General features: G+C 34.5%; 1 protein-coding gene across 2 annotated transcripts; it reads left to right on the top strand.

The window, feature by feature from the left end:
- Positions 1 to 64: 64 nt before the first annotated feature.
- Positions 65 to 18,534, top strand: acss2l (acyl-CoA synthetase short chain family member 2 like). Of its 2 annotated transcripts, XM_048162891.1 has the most exons (19): positions 65 to 207; positions 307 to 450; positions 537 to 732; positions 4,783 to 4,874; positions 5,021 to 5,124; positions 7,214 to 7,286; positions 8,007 to 8,082; positions 8,523 to 8,604; positions 9,639 to 9,776; positions 11,181 to 11,351; positions 11,526 to 11,659; positions 13,512 to 13,644; positions 13,830 to 13,886; positions 13,972 to 14,052; positions 14,248 to 14,356; positions 15,232 to 15,300; positions 17,296 to 17,472; positions 17,558 to 17,632; positions 17,712 to 18,534. In XM_048162891.1, the coding sequence occupies exons 2-19, from the start codon at positions 318 to 320 to the stop codon at positions 17,837 to 17,839; spliced, it is 2,028 nt and encodes a 675-aa protein (XP_048018848.1). In that variant the 5' UTR covers positions 65 to 207; positions 307 to 317; the 3' UTR covers positions 17,840 to 18,534. The 2 variants fall into 2 exon arrangements, with proteins under 2 accessions (XP_048018848.1, XP_048018847.1); XM_048162890.1 differs by lacking the exon at positions 65 to 207 and having other exon boundaries at positions 227 to 450.
- Positions 18,535 to 19,586: the final 1,052 nt, after the last annotated feature.

Here is a 19,586-nt window from a genome sequence, read left to right as displayed (position 1 = left end):
TGTGTGTGTGTGTGTGTGTGTGTGTGTGTGTGTGTGTGTGTGTGTGTGTGTCTTCTTTCAGTAAACACGCAGCCCACTCGTGCTGCGCCTCCCTCTGCAGTGGGATCAGCAGCCGAGCAGCCGCTCACCCAATCAAAAAGTAGGAGTGCTGAATGGAGCGCTCTGATTGGTGGAGGAGGAGCTGAGCAGATTGAGCATGATTAAAGAGTGGGTACCACATGCACAGACACAATAAACTTATTCATCTATAGACTGACATCTATCCCAATACAGATCATAGAGATTGAGAAATGTCACCTGTTTCAGACTCCACCAACATGGTTGTTCCAGGGACCCAGGAGCCAGAGGAGAAGATATACCATCCATCTGAAGGCCTGTTCACAGATGCACACGTGCCAGACTTTAATGCATATCTTGCCCTATACAAGAAGTCTACAGAACAGCCTGAAGGTAAGCTAAAGTGCATGACTGAGTGAGAGGGGGATTTGTAATAGGGTAGATAGGGTAGATAACTGCTTGTCTAATATGCGTTGCAGAGTTCTGGGGGGATGTTGCTCAAGAGTTTTACTGGAAGAAGCCCCCGTCAGGGCAGATGATGCAGTATAACTTTGATGTCACCAAAGGGAACGTTTACATCAAGTACATGGAGGGAGCAAAAACCAACATTTGCTACAACGTCCTTGACTGGAATGTGCATGAGAGGAACCTGGGAGAGAAAGTGGCTTACTACTGGTAATCTAACGTGTTTTCACTCTGTTGATATGGTGCACAATTATAACTTGTGTTATATAGTCCAAGCTTTAATAGTTGATGCATTTCAGGCTGGCAAAGTCAAAGCAAAAGAGAAATACTTTTTGGCATGTGTTTTCACAATAGAAAGTATATTTTTATCACAATAAATTATGTAAAGACTAAGCAGCAGATATAAAGAATGATTTAAAATGGATATGAACATGGTTTAGCAACATTGTTTAGAGTTAATGCATCTGTGCAAGATTGAGTCCAGACTTGAGAATCAGATTTTATAAGTATCAAGTATTTAGCTCCTGTTCTTTTAGACAGGCAAGGCAGGGCACACTGATTAATCTGAGTGATATTGAATCATGTCACCTGCATGACATCAACCTGATGCTATCACAGAACTCCTTGATTACATACTGTAAACAGAGATAGGACGATTCCTGTAAGAATTTCATCAATGACACATGAGAAGTCATCCAGCTGTTAATTCCAGATGACTTCTCAGGAACATCCCTATGACAGTTTCTAATATATAATCAACATTTTCTGTGATAATATTGGGTTGATGCCATACTGTATGTAGGTGATACTGGTTCAGTAACACTCATTGTTGTCATGTAATCTTTGCTTTGGAGTATTAATAGTCGTGTGGAACAAGAGGTGTCAGATGACTGCTGTTATATACAGCGCCATATAGTCATATATCACACATCTGCTTTACATCGCCATTTAGCCACATTCTAACAAGGGTCAATCTCACAAAAGCGTGTCCAGGTCATATTTCACCACACATTAGTAAAGAAATCAGAAATTGAATTAGGAACATTAACATTGATATCATTATTTTCATGGAAATTAAGCACAATTCCCCCCTCAAATTTGTATTAAAATGTTTGATTTATTTTTGTAATTCCTATTACAAAAATATGTATTCACATTATGGTAATATAGTAAAAACACAATGATTTTTTTATTCAGTTCAGCATAAATTAAAAGTGATATATATTAGTGCTGTTGAATCGATTATCATTATTTTCTCATTAATCATGATTAATCGTATCTAACATAAAAGTTTGTAAATATGTGTGTGTGTGTGTGTGTGTGTGTGTGTGTGTGTGTGTGTGTGTGTATATATATATATATATTTACAAACTTTTCTGTTAGATACGATTAATCACGATTAATCGTATTGACAGCACTCATGATTTTACATATCTATTATAATATTTACACACATATATATATATATATATATATATTTTTCATATACATGATTTTACATATATAATATAATTAACACGTAAACACATTTTATATATATAATATTTTCACGTACATAATTTTACATATATAATATAGCTACTAATAAAGCAACTTTTTTGTAATGTCTATTTGATGCTTTTGTCATTTAACACAATAATGACTTTAAATTATCTTTTGGGGGTAATTTCTTAGGCAAATCTGATGTGTGATTAATTTGTATATATATATATATATATATATATATATATATATATATATATATATATATATATATATATATATATATATATATATATATATTTTTTTTTTTTTTTTTTTTTTTTTTTTTTTTTTTTTTTTTTTTTAAGCAAAATATAATTTAGTTTTTATTTAGATTTTGATGTGAAATTTACCCTGAAGATGTTATGGACAGGTTTTGTGAGATTCATCCTAAAAGTCAATAGGAAAATGTTTAACTATGGTCATCTAACTATAAACATCTCAATAATACCAGGTTAACTGGTTTGCATGGGTGAACAGAAGCGTGCTATGAGGACAGAGTCCTCTGGCTATAGTCTAGACTGACTCTCTCTCTCTCTCTCTCTCTGGCACGTTACATGAGGTGGTTTTGGCAGATAGTCTCCTAACAGATGCCAAGAACCAAAGCATGCGAACCATGCTGAGGCGACACTTCAGTTAGACATTAACCATCAAGTGCTAATGGAGGACGCAGGGACACAGGATTGCACTCTACAAAAAAAAGGCTCTTAAAAGCAGTGTGGACACTATATATACTTAAACACATGTCATACCTAGGTGGTCCTTTGTTATATAATACAAAATATGATGCAATGTGCAACCTCAGAGGTCAGAATCCCTTCTTTACGGTGCCGTCCATTCATACCTAAGAGTTCACTCTGCTTAAAAACTGTTCATCTTGTCAGCGGTCCATCACGGTCTTTCCTTTTTTGGACGGCCAGGTGCAGTTGCCCAGTAAAACATGACTGAGAGCTTTCTTGCTGATTTGCATTGAATGTGTTGCATGACTTTGCACACAGCCACAGTGAAATAATGGAGAGACACAAATATCATTAGTGATGCTTCCTAAAACAAGCATCACTATTACTGCTGTTCATACTCAAGGTTAGTGTTTTGAATGAACCCCCTAACAAGTTTAACAAGGCATGTTGCCATATTGCAATCTGTTGAATTAACTGTTCTTGACCGGCCAAAGGCACAGCTGTCGGACATCCAAATCTAATACAGGCAGCAGAGCCAAAGTCCTGTAAAAAGGAGACGCGTACAGTGGGGTCCAAAAGTCTGAAACCACACTGACAATCAAAGTCTAATTTCAGCCTGGGAATAAACAGAATTTTTTAGGATTTAAAACATGCATTGAGAAGAACAAAACTTTATGGCATAAAATAAAAAAATATTATTTCGTATTCTGCAAATGACAATTTAAAGGGGACCTATTATTCTTCTTTTTACAAGATGTAAAATAAGTCTCTGGTGTCCCCAGAGTGTGTATGTGTAGTTTTAGTTAAAAAATACCCCACAGATCATTTTTATAGCATGTTAAAATAACCACTTTTTTGACGTGAGCAAAAACAAGCCGTTTTTGTGTGTGTCCCTTTAAATGCAAATGAGCTGCTGCTCCCGGCCTTTCAAGAAGAGGGCGGAGCTTCAAGAGCTCTTGCTCCGACATACCGGCAACAACAAAACAGGGCAATCTCACGCACTGAAAATGCCAGAAACTGTCAGTAGCGGTGTTCAGCCTTATATGTTTCAAAATCAACCTTTGTGAAATTCCAGCGTTGAAAAGATCCTCGTTTGTGAAGCAGTCCGGTGCAAAATGATTGGTGAAAACCTATAAGACTTTACCGATTTGAAAATGAAATGAAATTTAACCATGATGTCCTCAGTGACTCAGATGGCTGGAGTCTATGGAGACTCCATTTGGTACATCCCAAAACACAACACTTGTAATGCCTCTTTGGCTCAGAGAAAGAGGTTGTGGGCGGGACTTCTCATGTAGGGGAGAATCGGAATCACCTCGTTTGAAGAAACTGCTTCTGATTTATGGGAATTATAAAAAAAAAGGAGTGAGTAGATTTTTACCATTATAGGCTGGTTGTTCTCACACACTGCGGACACACATCGGCGTTCAAACACCTTATAAAAGTGAATTTTGCATAATAGGTCCCCTTTAAATGTGAATAAATCATGTGAATCATTCAAACACATATTTTTGTGCTTTTTGGAACAAATAATGCTATTGTTAAAGAAAAAGGATGACAAATGAGACAATCATGTATTTGTTAAAATATAAAATGATTTTATTTCAACCAGTGTTATTTTAATATTATTTATATTATTATAGTATTGATTACGTATTTTGAATTAGCTTTTATTTTTATATTTTCAATTTTCATTTTATGTTTATTTTAAATTTTAGTAATTTAATTTAATTTTTATATATTTTTATATACTTCATCTTAATCTTATATATTTCAGTTATTTATATTAACATTCATTTTATTTTATTTCAACTTTATTTCAATTAACAAAAACTATTTTTGATAGCTTTAATAATCTAACAACACTGAACTTTTCACTTGAATTGTTATGCTGATAATCCAGAATAGAAGCATTTTTATTATCGGTCTCAGATTTTTTGTAATTGCAAAATCATTTGAATTGCAGATAGGCAAACTCATTAGGCCAGCATATAGTAGTGCATCATGAAGGGCATCTGTTATTTCCTAATGGTTTAAAATCGATCGATATATTCTGCAGGGAGGGAAACTCACCTGATCATCACCTGACCATCACCTACAACCAGCTGTTGAGAAACGTGTGCCGATGTGCCAATGCATTAAAGCTGTTGGGTAAGAGCGTCATCCTCCTCTGGGTTTGAGTTTGCTCAGCATTTCTAGAATGCAAAATATTGGTGCATTGAACCTCTGACATGCATTATGTGAGAATTCTCACTAATGGTTTTCCATTTAAATTAATGTTTGATTCTGTGATTCAGGTGTGAAGAAGGGGGACAGAGTCGCCATCTACCTACCCATGATTCCAGAGCTGGTGTACACGATGCTGGCCTGCGCTAGAATCGGGGCTGTTCACTCTATAGTGGTGAGCGGGTTTACAGATCTCTAGTAGTTTTACATTAAACTCATCATGAAATGGAAGTTGCGCTAGTCTTTTCTTCCCTATTGTGACGTATATCCCAGTAAAACAGCTTCTGGAACAAGAACAAATGTAGGGTGGGAATTGATTGGATGGTTGCGGTTTTGCTATTGGTGGATCTCATGTGAGTGACAGGTTGCCCCGCCCTCATCATCAGAGAAGAGAAGTTGCTGCAAGAGGGAGGGGAAGTTATTTAAGTTAAAGATTATGAGGAACGTGAATTTAAAAAAATGATGTGCACGGATTAATCATTTAAAATAAATACTGCAATATTCCATAGAAAAACAAGAACTGTCCATTCTGATTTCGTTGTGACTTTAAAGGAATATTCTGGGTTTTAAGCTCTATTATCTGTCGAGGAAGGTCTGAAGGAGAGTTTCAACTCGGGTCAGTATTTAGCACGGTATCATTAATATGTATGAAATGAGTACAGCCTCATTGACCCTGCCAGGACTACTTCTGCCTGCCAAGCCTCTTTAGCCATGTAAAGGTTATAGCTGAAGTTAAAAATAACACGAGTACTTTTTTTTTTATCAGATATCAAAGCCTATTTTTTATTCTTTGATGATGACCCCATTCCAGTCAGACTGTTATTCTGCTCATTTCTTTTGGAAGATATCCAAATTATTATCATTGCCGACGAATTTTGTGACATCAATACTGTTATAGAACTGAACTGAATCTAAAATGAGCTGAATAACGACACTATTGTCTTCTGTAGAGCTGCTTTATAGCTGAAGTGAACTCATTTCATAATTGATGAACTTTGCAGTTATCGAACTGAAGCAAAACTGAACTGACTTGAGCTAAATAATGACACTATTGCCTTTTTTAGAGCTGCTTTAACAAATTCAGAATTTGAATTTGTCTCGTATTAGATGAAGTTTATGTAATTGATTTTCATTGATATTCATAGTTTTCAGTCACATGACTGGTGCAGAGACCCAGTGCCGGTCAAAACATCCATAGAACTGCATTACAGGCCTGTCAAAAGAAGAAAAAAAAAAAAATTTGTGAACAAAGTTTTGGGCACCTGTGATCCGTATCCAGCACCTGCTGTAGTATTTCAATCACTAAAACAGCGAGACGTTCTAAAACGCTTAACGTGAAAGACACTTAAAGTGCCATAATGTACTAAAACAGTGATATTAAAAGACCAAATTCAGATTCATATTCACATTATTGATGATGAATGCTATATATATAGGCGAGATGAGCCCAGAATATGAACGCAATGTGTTAAAGGGGACCTATTATGCCTTTTTTTTACAAGATGTAATATAAGTCTCTGGTGTCCCCAGAATGTGTCTGTGAAGTTTCAGCTCAAAATCCCCCACAGATCATTTATTATAGCTTGTCAAATTTGCCCCTATTTGGGTGTGAGCAAAAACACGCCATTTTTGTGTGTGTCCCTTTAAATGCAAATGAGCTGATGCTCCCGGCCCCCTTTCCAGAAGAGGGCGGAGCTTTAACAGCTCGTGCTTCGGTTGCACAACAACAACAAAGCTGGAGAATCTCACGCAGCCAAAATGAGGATTGTCAGTAACGGTGTTCAGCCTCACATTGTTCAAACCGGAGTCGACACTGATGGAGAGACTCAGGAAGAATTTACACCTTTTAGAATGAAACTGGACGTTTCTGAATGGTTAGTGGATAAATGTATGTAGTTGCTGTGGAGTTGATCAGCTCATCCACTAGCATGTGCCGTCATGTTCATCTTTTGTGTTGAATTGACCCTCGTTTGTGAAGCAGTCCGGCGTAAAATGACGGCATGACAACAACACTCTACTACAACAACTCTTCCTCTTCTCTAAAGCAGCCCAAAATGGCCTGATTCCCTTTGTTGTGTGTTCTCGGGGGCGGGGTTTATGTAAATTTTAAGGTTTGTGATGTCACCTCGAAGCTCGTTGTAGTCCCTACCAGCCGTTTGGTGTAGTCCTTAAAAAGTGATTTCTGTAAAAGAAAATATCTCCCTTTGCATTGAAGTTTGAGCATCATAACTAGCATGTAACTCTCTCCTGTCTTCCTCATTCAGTTTGCCGGTTTCTCGTCCGAGTCTCTGTGTGAGAGGATCATGGATGCTCAGTGCAACATCCTGGTAACAGCAGGTAAATATGACACACATAGGCTGAAGTTCATCTCATGTCTCCTCACGCACCATCTCTCCACGTTTAGGTGTAGGTGCAGTTCTGTATTAAAGGACGTGTGTTTGGGCTGACTGTATGTTTATTGAGTTTGTAAATGACCTTTTACAGATAAGCTGAACAGAAACTGATAACCAGAGATAATGTGAAGAGAGATGTGATGTCGTGTTTACTACACCGGAAATCCTGTGGAGTCACACTTCTGACTATCAGCAAAGTCTGATTCACATTTCGTTGCTAATTCAGGTCATTTAGACATGACAAGAATTGACTAACCAAAGTTAGTTTTTATGTGACGTTTAGGTGCTGGTAAATACCTATTGTAAATATTCAGATCATATTTCACCCCCAAAAGAAATGTATAATAATTTATATGTAAATGCTGTTCTTCTGAACTTCCTATCCATCAAAGAATCCTGAAAAAATTTATCACTTTTCCAACAAAAATATAAAGCATTCACTTTTCAACATTAATAATTATATGTTTGTTGAGCAGCAAATCAGCATATTAGAATGATTTCTGAGTGTTTTATAATATATTCAATAATCTATTCATTATAAATTGTAAAAATAGATATATTTACAAACTTTTACGTTAGATAGAATCGCGATTAATCGCTTTGACAGCAGTCTATCTTTCTCTCTTCCTATCTCAGGTGTTTGCTCTCTCTTTGTGTCCTACAGATGGTGTTTACAGAGGTGACAAGCTGATCAATCTGAAGAAGATTGCGTCTGAGGCTCTGCAGCGCTGTAAGGAGAGGTGCGTCCCTCTCTCACTATTAGAGGATCCTCTGTTTACATGAACCTCTCATCCGTCCATTACAGCCAGAGTCACTCACCCAATCAGAAACTGTCAGGGGTTGCCGGGCAACAGCTCAGTTTGGAAGCCTCCTCTTTGTGTCACCATGGCAGCATGTGAAATGAGACTTACGCATCATAGAGCAAACAGAATTGTGTAACGTGTGACTGAATGATGTCACTGATTTGGCACAATAATCAATTAAGATCTTTAGATAGTATTAGACTAGTAAATAAATTACATAATGCAATGATAAGAACACACCTATGCAAACAATGCTATTATTTTTCAAATTTACTCATACAGAAACCACATAGTAACCCCTGGCAACCATTCACAGCACCTAGCATCATCACAACACTTTTTTCCTTTCTTCTAATAATGATCTCTCTCTCCCCCAGCATGGCCTTGTCTGTTCAGAAGTGTGTGGTGGTCAGACATCATGCCTTCATAACTAACAATGATGCTTCCAACAAACTACAGGTTGGTCAAAAGGTTGAGTTGTACGGACTTCTTATATGATGCTTCATTAGCAGGATAAAATACCGTGCATATATGTTGTATGGAAAGCAGCAGCTCCATTATTCTGTCTGTTTAAGAAAATACAGTAACACACACACACACACACATTTGATTCCTGTGATGCAAAGCTGAATTTTCAGCATCGTTACTCCAGTCTTCAGTGTCACATGATCCTTCAGAAATCATTCTAATATGATGATTTGCTCAAAAAACATTTTTCAGGATTCTTTGATGGATAGAAAGTTCAAAAGAACAGTATTAATTTGAAATAGAAAACTTTTGTAACATTATAAATGTCTTTACTGGAACTTTTGATCATTTTAATGCATCCTTGCAGAGGATTGCTCAACTTGCTTAACTTCATTTCTCAAGATAAATAGTCAAGTCACCTTATATATCACTTTATACAATTCATAGTTTTCACATATATATATATATGTGTGTGTGTGTGTGTGTGTGAGTGTGACCCTGGACCACAAATAATCTGAAAGCTGAATAAATAAGCTTGTTAGGATAGGACAATATTTGGCTGAGCTACAACTATTTGAAAATCTGGAATCTGATGGTGCAAAAAAATCAAAATATTGAGAAAATCACCTTTAAAGTTGTCCAAATGAAGTCCTTAGCAATGCATATCCACTCACAAAAAATACATTTTTGATATATTTACGGTAGGAAACTTTCGAAATATTTTCATGGAATATGATCTTTAGTAACAATCCTAACAATTTTTGGCATAAAAGAAAAATCGATAATTTTGACCCATACAATGGCTATTGCTACAAATATACCCGTGCGACTTATGACTGGTTTTGTGGTCCAGGGTCATAAATATACAGTATATATATATATATATATATATATATATATATATATATATATATATATATATATACACTACTGTTCAGAAGTAGTTTGGGGTCTGAAAGATTTTTTTTTTTTTTTAAAACAATGTTCATTCATTTCTTTTGTGTTTGTATATGCATGCGCTCCAGACCCCGTGGGATGAATCATGTGACATTTGGTGGGATGATCTGATGGACGGTGTGTCAGACGAGTGTGAACCGGAGTGGATGGACTCAGAAGATCCTCTCTTCATACTTTACACCAGCGGCTCGACCGGAAAACCCAAGGCAAGTGACCTCTCTCTCACCTACTGTTTAACATATGGAAGTACTGAAATACAATACATACATGCACTACAGTTCGGGGTCAAAATTTGGGGTCTCTAAGATTTTTTTTAAAGAGCAAGGATATGATATGCACTGTACAAGATAATGTATCCCTCAATGCAATGCATTCAACCTTCCATTTCCATATAATCACAGTCTCCTTCTTGACTTCTTATTTGTTCAGACTGCTAAAAGTTAAGATATTAAAATGGTTTAAGCTGCAAAATAACTATATTTATTTCTAATGCTAATTCACTAATTGTAGCACAAGACTGTTAAAGGTGCCCTAGAATCAGAATTTGAATTTATCTCGGCATAGTTGAATAACAAGAGTTCAGTATATGGAAAAGACATACATTGAGTTTCAAACCCCATTGCTTCCTCCTCCTTATGTAAATCTCATTTGTTTAAAAGACTTCCGGAAAACACGCGGATCTCAACATAACACCGACTGTTACGTAACAGTCGGGACCATTAATATGTATGACCCCAATATTTGCATAATGCCAGCCCATTCGACGCATTAGACAAGGAAAGGCAGTATTAACGGCTGGATCTGTGCACAGACAAGGTAAGCAAGCAAGAACAACAGCGAAAAATGGCAGATGGAGCAATAATAACTGACATGATCCATGATATCATGATATTTTTAGTGATATTTGTAAATTGTCTTTCTAAATGTTTCATTAGCATGTTGCTAATATACTGTTAAATGTGGTTAAAGTTACCATCGTTTCTTACTGTATTCACGGAGACGAAAGTCGTTGCTATTTTCATTTTTAAACACTTGCAGTCTGTATAATTCATAAACACAACTTCATTCTTTATAAATCTCTCCAACAGTGTGTAATGTTAGCTTTAGCCACAGAGCATAGCCTCAAACTCACACAGAATCAAACGTAACCATCTAAATAAATACTTTACTCACATAATTCGAAGCATGCATACAGCATGCATGACGAACATCTTGTAAAGATCCATTTGAGGGTTATATTAGCTGTGTGAACTTTGTAAATGCACTGTATTATAGTCGAGAGCTCGTGTGGCAGAGGGAGCGCATCTCTTAAAGGGGCCGTGCTGAAAAAATCAGTGCATAGTTAATGATGCCCCAAAATAGGCAGTTAAAAAAATTAATTAAAAAAAATCTATGGGGTATTTTGAGCTGAAACTTCACAGACACATTCAGGGGACATCTAGGACTTATATTACATCTTGTAAAAAAACAATCTAGGGCACCATGTACTGCTCCACATACTTTATAAAAAATGGTAGGCAGCATACAGTATATACTGCACAGTGTGCAGTAAGTAGTATGTTAGTATTCCATCACATCCGTGTTTGTTCCATCGATTCATTCCTGTGCAGGGGGTCGTCCACACCATCACCGGCTATATGCTCTACACATCACTGACCTTCAAATATGTTTTCGATTATCACCATGATGACGTTTACTGGTGCACTGCAGACATTGGCTGGATAACAGGCCACTCCTACATCACGTACGGCCCATTAGCCAATGGCGCGACCAGTGTGCTCGTAAGTTAAATATAATGCAGAATATTTACTTGTGTAAACTAGTCAATTGCAAATTGTTTCAGCATAGATTTTTCTGTCATTTAAAAATATATGCAATCAGTTTGTTTTAATATTTATAATTTGCCACAAACAGTTTGGATGAAAGTGACTTGGTGTGTGTGTGTGTGTGTGAAGTTTGAAGGAGTGCCGGTTTACCCTCATGTGGGCCGACTGTGGGAGATCATTGAGAAGTACGGAGTCTCCAAGTTCTACACTGCACCCACTGCTATAAGACTACTGATGAAATACGGCAGAGAACCACTGCAGCGGTGAGCACACACACACACACACACACACACACACACACACACACACACACATATGTGTACCTAGCACGGTTGGAACACATATTGCTTTCATATACAGCTAATTGTAAATTATATAACCTAACCCCAACTACTAACAGAAAACTTAATGCTTTTTTACAGGAAAAAAAAATATATATATATATATATATATATATATATATATATATATATATATATATATATATATTTTTTTTTTCCCTGTAAAAAAGCATTAAGTTTTCTGTTAGTAGTAGTTAGTAGTTTTTTTCTGTATATATATATATATATATATATATATATATAGCAAATAATAATAATATACATAAATGTATAAATAATAATGTATTATTTATTTTATAATAATACATATTATTATTATTATTATTATTATTATTAAACAAATAATAAATTACTAAATATAGTTTTTACAATTATTGTTTATATTGTACAAATATTTTTTACACTGTAACAGAAAACCTAATACATTTTTAGAAAAATACAATAAAATAATAAAATAAATAAATAATAATATACATAAATGTTTAAGCAATCATTTATTATTGAATTATTTAATTGAATTATTAAATGTAATTATTATTAGTTAATAAGTAAAAATAATATTATTTATAAAATATTTATATATTGTTTTTACATTGTTTTAGCCTAACATAACCATAACAGAAAACTTAATCCATTTATAGAAAAATATTAGAAATTATATATAAAAAAATATTTTTATTAACATGTTATAATATTAATATTATAATAAATATTTTTGTAATTAGTATTCATTTAAATTCAAGATTTATTTTATTTGTCACATACAGTTATATACAGATACAAGCATATATATATATATATATATATATATATATATATATATATATATATATATATATATAATATTATATTATTGTTAGAAATAGCTCACTTCTGGTTACAAATTTGTTCTTACAAATATGGTTAAGCAGGAACACACACACACACACACACACACACACACACAAACACAATCTGGCCAGAAACTGCTGCTAGCTCATAACTGTCCTCCAGGGGGCGCTGGAGGCCTCAGAAAGCCAAATCCTCCATTGAGCCGCATTCAAATCTCTGGTCGTTTTATTTGGCATATTGGAGATATTGCAAGTAATTTTGTTTAAAACTACTTTACGTGAAATAAATATTTCCATAACAACTGTTGCTGGTCTTGTGATATTTGATTCATTACTGAACACTATTTGAAATAAACATTTAATTATGTCATTATAATATAATATTCATTAAATATTCCCAATAAACAAAATCAAGCAGGCTACTACTCTACATTTCTCTTGTGAATATTCCAGTTCACTCAGATCACATTATAGAAGTAAAATGAGTTGAGAGCATCACAATGTCTACAACAGGTCTGGAGCTGGTACAGATGATGTTAAATGGCTAGTCTGTAGCCGGTAGTGTTGAACTCACACATTCATGTTGTGTGAAGAAGAGTCTCTCACATTTCTCAGTGTTGTGACAGTGTTCATAGGGAGCGTTTACACTATCAAAGGTTGTTAGCTCCACCTATTGGACAAAAATTATTATAGAAAACGATCTTTCCATCTATATGGTTTTTACATAACAATGCACAGTTTGTGCTACAGACATGAATGCATATACATATACACATAATTTACTTTATAATAATAGTTATTAATATTATAAAATAGGTAAAAAACAAAATATTACTTATTTAAAATATATATATGTTGTTTTTATCATTATACGTGTATTGTACAAATAATGTTTTTCCACACAGTAGTAGTTATTTTAGGTAACTTGAATGTGTCTCTCTCAGGTTTGACCTGTCCAGTTTGCGTGTTTTGGGTACGGTCGGTGAGCCCATAAACCCGGAGGCTTGGCTTTGGTATTATGATGTTGTGGGTCAGCAGCGCTGTCCGGTTATCGACACCTTCTGGCAAACGGAGACGGTAAAACATTTACAACAATCAAAACCAGTCAAGATGCATACTGACCAAGCTTGTTGATCCAAAGTTGCCTAAAAACCCCTTTAACTGTGGTAAAATAAGTAGCTTATTGCTTATATGAAATGTCTATAGAAAAGATATGCTTAGTTAATAATTGATAAGTTCAACTCAGTTTGTTGTTTGGGCAGGGTGGCCATGTTTTGACCCCTCTTCCAGCTGCTACACCACTGAAGCCTGGATCTGCTGTGAGTCTCCTTAAATTCCCCTTCAGTTATTACACCTTACATCCGTCTTCATGACACTGTTAAAAACAGGAACATCTCTATGCAGACATGCCCGTTTTTTGGAGTCCAGCCTGCCATTCTCAATGAACACGGAGAAGAATTAGAAGGAGAGGCGGAGGGATACCTGGTGAGATTTGCATCCTGTTTTAGATTGGTTTAGACAGGTTATGTAGATTGTTGCTAAAGAAAACATCGAATGGTGTTCCCAACCTATTCAAACATTTGATAAGATCGAGTGGTGGTTCAGATATCCCAGCTGTTTTTCCAGATTTTTTTTTTTCATCAGTTTATTCTTATTATAAACAGATGGTTTGTGTCTCAGGTTTTCCGGAAGCCCTGGCCTGGAATCATGAGGGGCGTGTACGGGAATCAGGAGCGCTTCGAGAGCACCTACTTCCGAAAATTCCCAGGATTCTATGTGACAGGAGATGGTAATGCAATAACCAGTATTTGTGAATGTTACATTGTTACTTTTTATAGAATTCTGTGTTACTTTTGCTCACGTCGGTAAAATGAGGCGATTTTGCTTCCAGAACAAAAGAATTGTCCTTGGCACGTTTTAAAAGTCGAATTTTATAAATTTCACATGTGTAAGTCACACGTGTTACTAATGTAAAAAAGTAACTCTTGTCAATTCAAAAGGTAAGGTTACTTTATACATTTATTCCAAAAAGCAAAGTGATTAAAATCTAATCTAAGTGACAAATTATGATATATTCTGCATTTAAGTGGACTTTTGTATTACTATTTCTTATCTCAATTAAAGTCAGCATGAAACGGAAGTTGCGATCGTTTTTTCTTCCCTATTGTGCCGTATATCTAAGTGAAACGGCTTCTGGAAGAAGAACAAACGTAGGGCGGGGCTTGATTTTGTCCCTGGGGACTTGTTGGATGGTTGTGGTTTGCTATTGGTGGATCTCATGTGAGTGACAGGTTGCCCCGCCCTCGTCATCTGACAAGAGAAGAGATGTCGCTGCAAGAGGGAGGGGAAGTTAATCTGGTTCAAGATTATAAGGCACATGAATTTAAAAAATTAAAATTTAAAATTAATTTTGTATTTGTGAGTAAATAAATACATTTAAAAGTTTGTTATTTATTTGAAAAGGTTAGTTAACATGGGTTACATCCAAAGATCAGTCTTGCTTTTTATGTATTTGTCATGTGTGCTCAGGTTTGAACACATTAGCGGCTTTTTCATCAGCGTCACTAAACTTCAGCAGTCACTGATTACAGATTTATCTGTTGCTGTATCGTGTTACGGCACTCTGGCAGTATGTCCTGTAACTGAGTGTCCTTGTGTCCTCAGGCTGCAGGCGGGACAAGGACGGATATTACTGGATCACAGGCCGGATCGACGACATGCTGAATGTCTCTGGTAAGACCTTGAGAGAGAGTTTCAGTGCTGCCACCTGCTGCTTACACATGCCTTATTATATTCATTTGCCTTCTCATAATGACAACATGAAATGGCATTCAAGATGCATTTAACTTCCATAATATGACACATTATTTCATTAAAGTAATATGTATGAAATACAAAATAAGTTGAAAATAAAACAGGACATTTAATTAAGAAATAAATAGGGTTAGTTATCTTTAAGGGTACTAGATGGCATATATTTTTGTATAAATTTTTTTTCAATCATGCATAGTACAAAATATTTATGTTCTATATATATATATATATATATATGGTAAGTTTAGGTTCCAATTCTCACTATTAACTAGTTGCTTATTAACATACATATTACTAGGATATTGGCTGTTTATTAGTACTTATAAAGCATATATCAATGCATTATTCTGCATGACCATATTCTACATCCCATAATCTTACGATACCCAATACCTAATCTTAACAACTACCTTACTAACTATTAATAAGCAGTAATTAGGAGTTTATTGAAGCAAAAGTCATAGTTAATAGTTAATTAATACTGAGAACTGGAGCTTAATCTAAAGTGTGACCATATATATATATACATATATATACAGGTGTGTATGTGTACATTTATGTAATTTGATATATATTTCATTTATATACACTACCAGTCAAAAGTTTGGAAACATTACTATTTTTAATGCTTTTGAACAAAGTCTCTTAGGCTCATTAAGGCTGCATTTATTTCATAATAAATACAGAAAAAACAGTAATATTGGGAAATATTATTCAAATTTAAAATTATGGTTTTCTATTTTAATATACTTTTAAAATATAATTTTATTTCTGTGATGCAAAGCTGAATTTTCAGCATCATTACTCCAGTCTTCAGTGTCACATGATCCTTCATAAATCATTCTGATATGCTGATTTGATACTCAGTTATTATCAATGTTGGAAACAGTTGTGTTGCTTAATATTTTTTTGGAACCTGTGATACTTTTTTCAGGATTCATTGATGAATAAAAGGTTAAAAAGAACAGCATTTATTCAAAATATAATTATTTTCTAACAATATAAATCTTTACTATCACTTTTTATCAATTTAACACATCCGTGCTGAATAAAAGTATTAATTTCTTTCAAAAAAAAGAAAGAAAAAATAATTACTTTTGAACAGAGGTGTATATTGTTACAAAAGATTTCTATTTTGAATAAATGCTGATATTTTTTTAACTTTTTATTCATCAAAGAATCCTGAAAAAGTATCACAGGTTATAAAATAATATTAAGCAGCACAACTGTTTCCAACACTGATAATAAATCATCATATTAGAATGATTTCTGAAGGATCATGTGACACTGAAGACTGGAGTAATGATGCTGAAAATTCAGCTTTGATCACAGGATATAAATTACATTTTAAAGTATATTAAAATAGAAAACCATTATTTTAAATTGTAATAATATTTCACAATATTTTTGTTTTTTCTGTATTTATTATGAAATAAATGCAGATTTAATGAGACTAAGAGACTTTGTTCAAAAACATTAAAAATAGTAATGTTTCCCAACTTTTGACCGGTAGTGTTTATATATATATATATATATATATATATATATATATAATGCTCATCAAAGCTTAAATACAATAAAAACAGAGATACTGTGAAATATTTTTGCAATTTAAAATAAGTGTTTTTTTATGTGAATATATAGTAAATTGTAATTTAGTGATCATACCTGTGATCAAAGCTGAATCATTCCTCCGGTCTTCAGTGTCACATGATCCTTCAGAAATCATTCTAATATGATGATTTGCTGCTCAAGAAACATTTCTGATTATTATTAATGTTGAAAACAGTTATACTGCTTCATATTTTAGTAGAAACCCTTTACTGTCACTTTTGATCAATGCATCCTTGCTGAATAAAAGCTAATTTACTGACCCCAAACTAGTGTTTACAGCCGTCCCGTCTCTTCCCTCAGGTCATTTGTTGAGCACAGCTGAAGTAGAGGCGGCTCTGTCTGAACACCCATCGGTCGCTGAAGCTGCAGTCGTCAGTTGTCCTCATGCAGTGAAGGGAGAGTGTCTGTACTGCTTCATCACGCTGAAAGAGCACAAAGAGTTCAACCGCGCGCTGATGGAGGAGCTAAAGAGGAAAGGTCAGAGGATCAGATTAAACGCTAATAGAAAATACAATCTCAATCTATTTCACACGTACTAACTTTATTCTGCTTTGTCATTCAGTGAGGGAGAAGATCGGACCAATAGCCACCCCAGATTTCATCCAGAATGCTCCAGGGCTTCCCAAAACACGTTCAGGTACTGGGAGCTTTCGTTTTTTTGCATTCTCAATTCCTCCTTTTCCTTCTGAAACTTAAGCTTTTCATCCGTCCGGCAGGTAAGATCATGCGGCGGGTTCTGCGACAGATCGCACGCAACGAAAAAGACCTGGGTGACCTCTCAACCCTGGCCGACCCCAAGGTCGTGGAGGTGCTGTTCAGCCAAAGATGCGAGGCTGCGGCGTGAGCGCGGCTCTTTTCCATGCCGGGACACCGCATTCGCCCTGTGTGCATTAAAGACTTTGGGTTTGGGCTCAGAAAGGGCGCTGGTTCTCCTAGATCTGATCTGAAGGGTGTGACTCTCTCCAGAACTGAGGTAAAACAAACAAAAAAAAATAAAGCGTTGTCACGAAAGCTCACCTCAGGACACTAAACTTCCCAAAGTTATTATAATACAGAGATTTTTTCCATCATTCTGTCAGGTCATACATTATGTAAATCTTTTTTTTTTTCTATTGTGATGTTTTACAGTGCCATATTTGCCCCATTCTGTTTTTCATTTTTTCTTATTTAATTAATTCATAATTGCAGTATTTCTCTCACTAAAACCAATTTTCTATTAGACAAGGGAATGTAAAAAAACTTCATTATTTCATTTCACAAAGGAGATCAGCAATTCAGAAATGTTAGTTTAGTTTAATTTTAGTAACTTCGACTCCAGTTTGTTTTGTGTTTTTGAGATTTTTCTAATTAAATTTTATGTGATATGAAACAATTGTGTGCAATACATGAAGGAAACAGGACATGTTTAAGAGACGTGTAAAATTTTACCAACCAGTTGCTAATGTTACTTTAACAAACAGTAATAAGTAGTTTAACAGTAATAATTGCACATATTGTTCTGTTTATGTTTTTATGAAATAAAGCTTATCTGATAAGGTCCCTCAGTTTTTTGCATTCATTAAAAGCTGTTTATTTATGTTATAATATATGTATGCAAAAAGCTCACATTTCAGCAAAAATATATATGACTATTAATATTTTTATGTGACATTGCTTTAATGACAATCACCTTTCCACCAAATTCTCATTATTTTATTTTATTACTTTATTTTATTTTAGTTCAAAATTGTGTCAGTGTTTTGCATAACAGTGTTGAAAAGTGGCGGCTTCATGTGCTTAACTGTCATAATAATAGTTATTTATGCTAAACCCCAACTCTATACACTACCAGTCAAAAGTTTAATGTTTCTTATGCTCATTAATGCTGCATTTATTTCACAATAAATACAGAAAAAAACAATAATATTGTGAAATATTATTCAAATTTAAAATTATGGTTTTCTATTTTAATATACTTTAAAATATAATTTATTCCTGTGATCAAAGCTGAATTTTCAGCATCATTACTCCAGTCTTCAGTGTCACATGATCCTTCAGAAATCATTCTGATAAGATGATTTGATACTCAGTTATTATCAATGTTAGTATCAGTTGTGTTGCTTAATATTTTTTGGAACCTGTGATACTTTTTTCATGATTCATTGATGAATAAAAGGTTAAAAAGAACAGCATTTATTCAAAATATAAATCTTTTTTAACAATATTAATCTTTACTATCACTTTTTATCAATTTAACACGTCCGTGCCTTTATAAAAGTATTAACTTCTTTCAAAAAAAGAAAGAAAAAAATTACTGACCCCAAACTTTTGAATATTTTAAATAAATGCTGATATTTTAACATTTTATTCATCAAAGAATCCTGAAAAAAGTATCACAGGTAAAATTTAATTGTAACAATATTCACAATAAAATTTGGCTCTTACAAATAGCACACACACACACACACACACACACACACACACACACACACACACATTTGGTTTTCCTGTTTTATGATAACTTTCCATAGGTATATAATTATTTTTATACTGTACAAACTGTATATTATATCCCTTACCCCTAAATCTACCCATCACAGAAAACTTCTTGC

The sequence above is a fragment of the Megalobrama amblycephala genome, linkage group LG17 (genome assembly GCF_018812025.1).
Source record: "Megalobrama amblycephala isolate DHTTF-2021 linkage group LG17, ASM1881202v1, whole genome shotgun sequence".
NCBI classification, from domain to species: domain Eukaryota; kingdom Metazoa; phylum Chordata; class Actinopteri; order Cypriniformes; family Xenocyprididae; genus Megalobrama; species Megalobrama amblycephala.
The sequence above is the reverse complement of the archived record's forward strand: the minus strand, read 5'-3'. Positions and strand labels throughout refer to the sequence as shown.

Bases quoted from the DNA above. Each gene is read 5' to 3' on its own strand.
- acss2l (XM_048162890.1), top strand. From the start codon at position 291: ATGTCACCTGTTTCAGACTCCACCAACATGGTTGTTCCAGGGACCCAG. The intron at 15,301-17,295 runs GTAAGACCTTGA...CTCTTCCCTCAG, and splicing joins CGACATGCTGAATGTCTCTG to GTCATTTGTTGAGCACAGCT. The intron at 17,633-17,711 runs GTACTGGGAGCT...TCCGTCCGGCAG, and splicing joins GCTTCCCAAAACACGTTCAG to GTAAGATCATGCGGCGGGTT.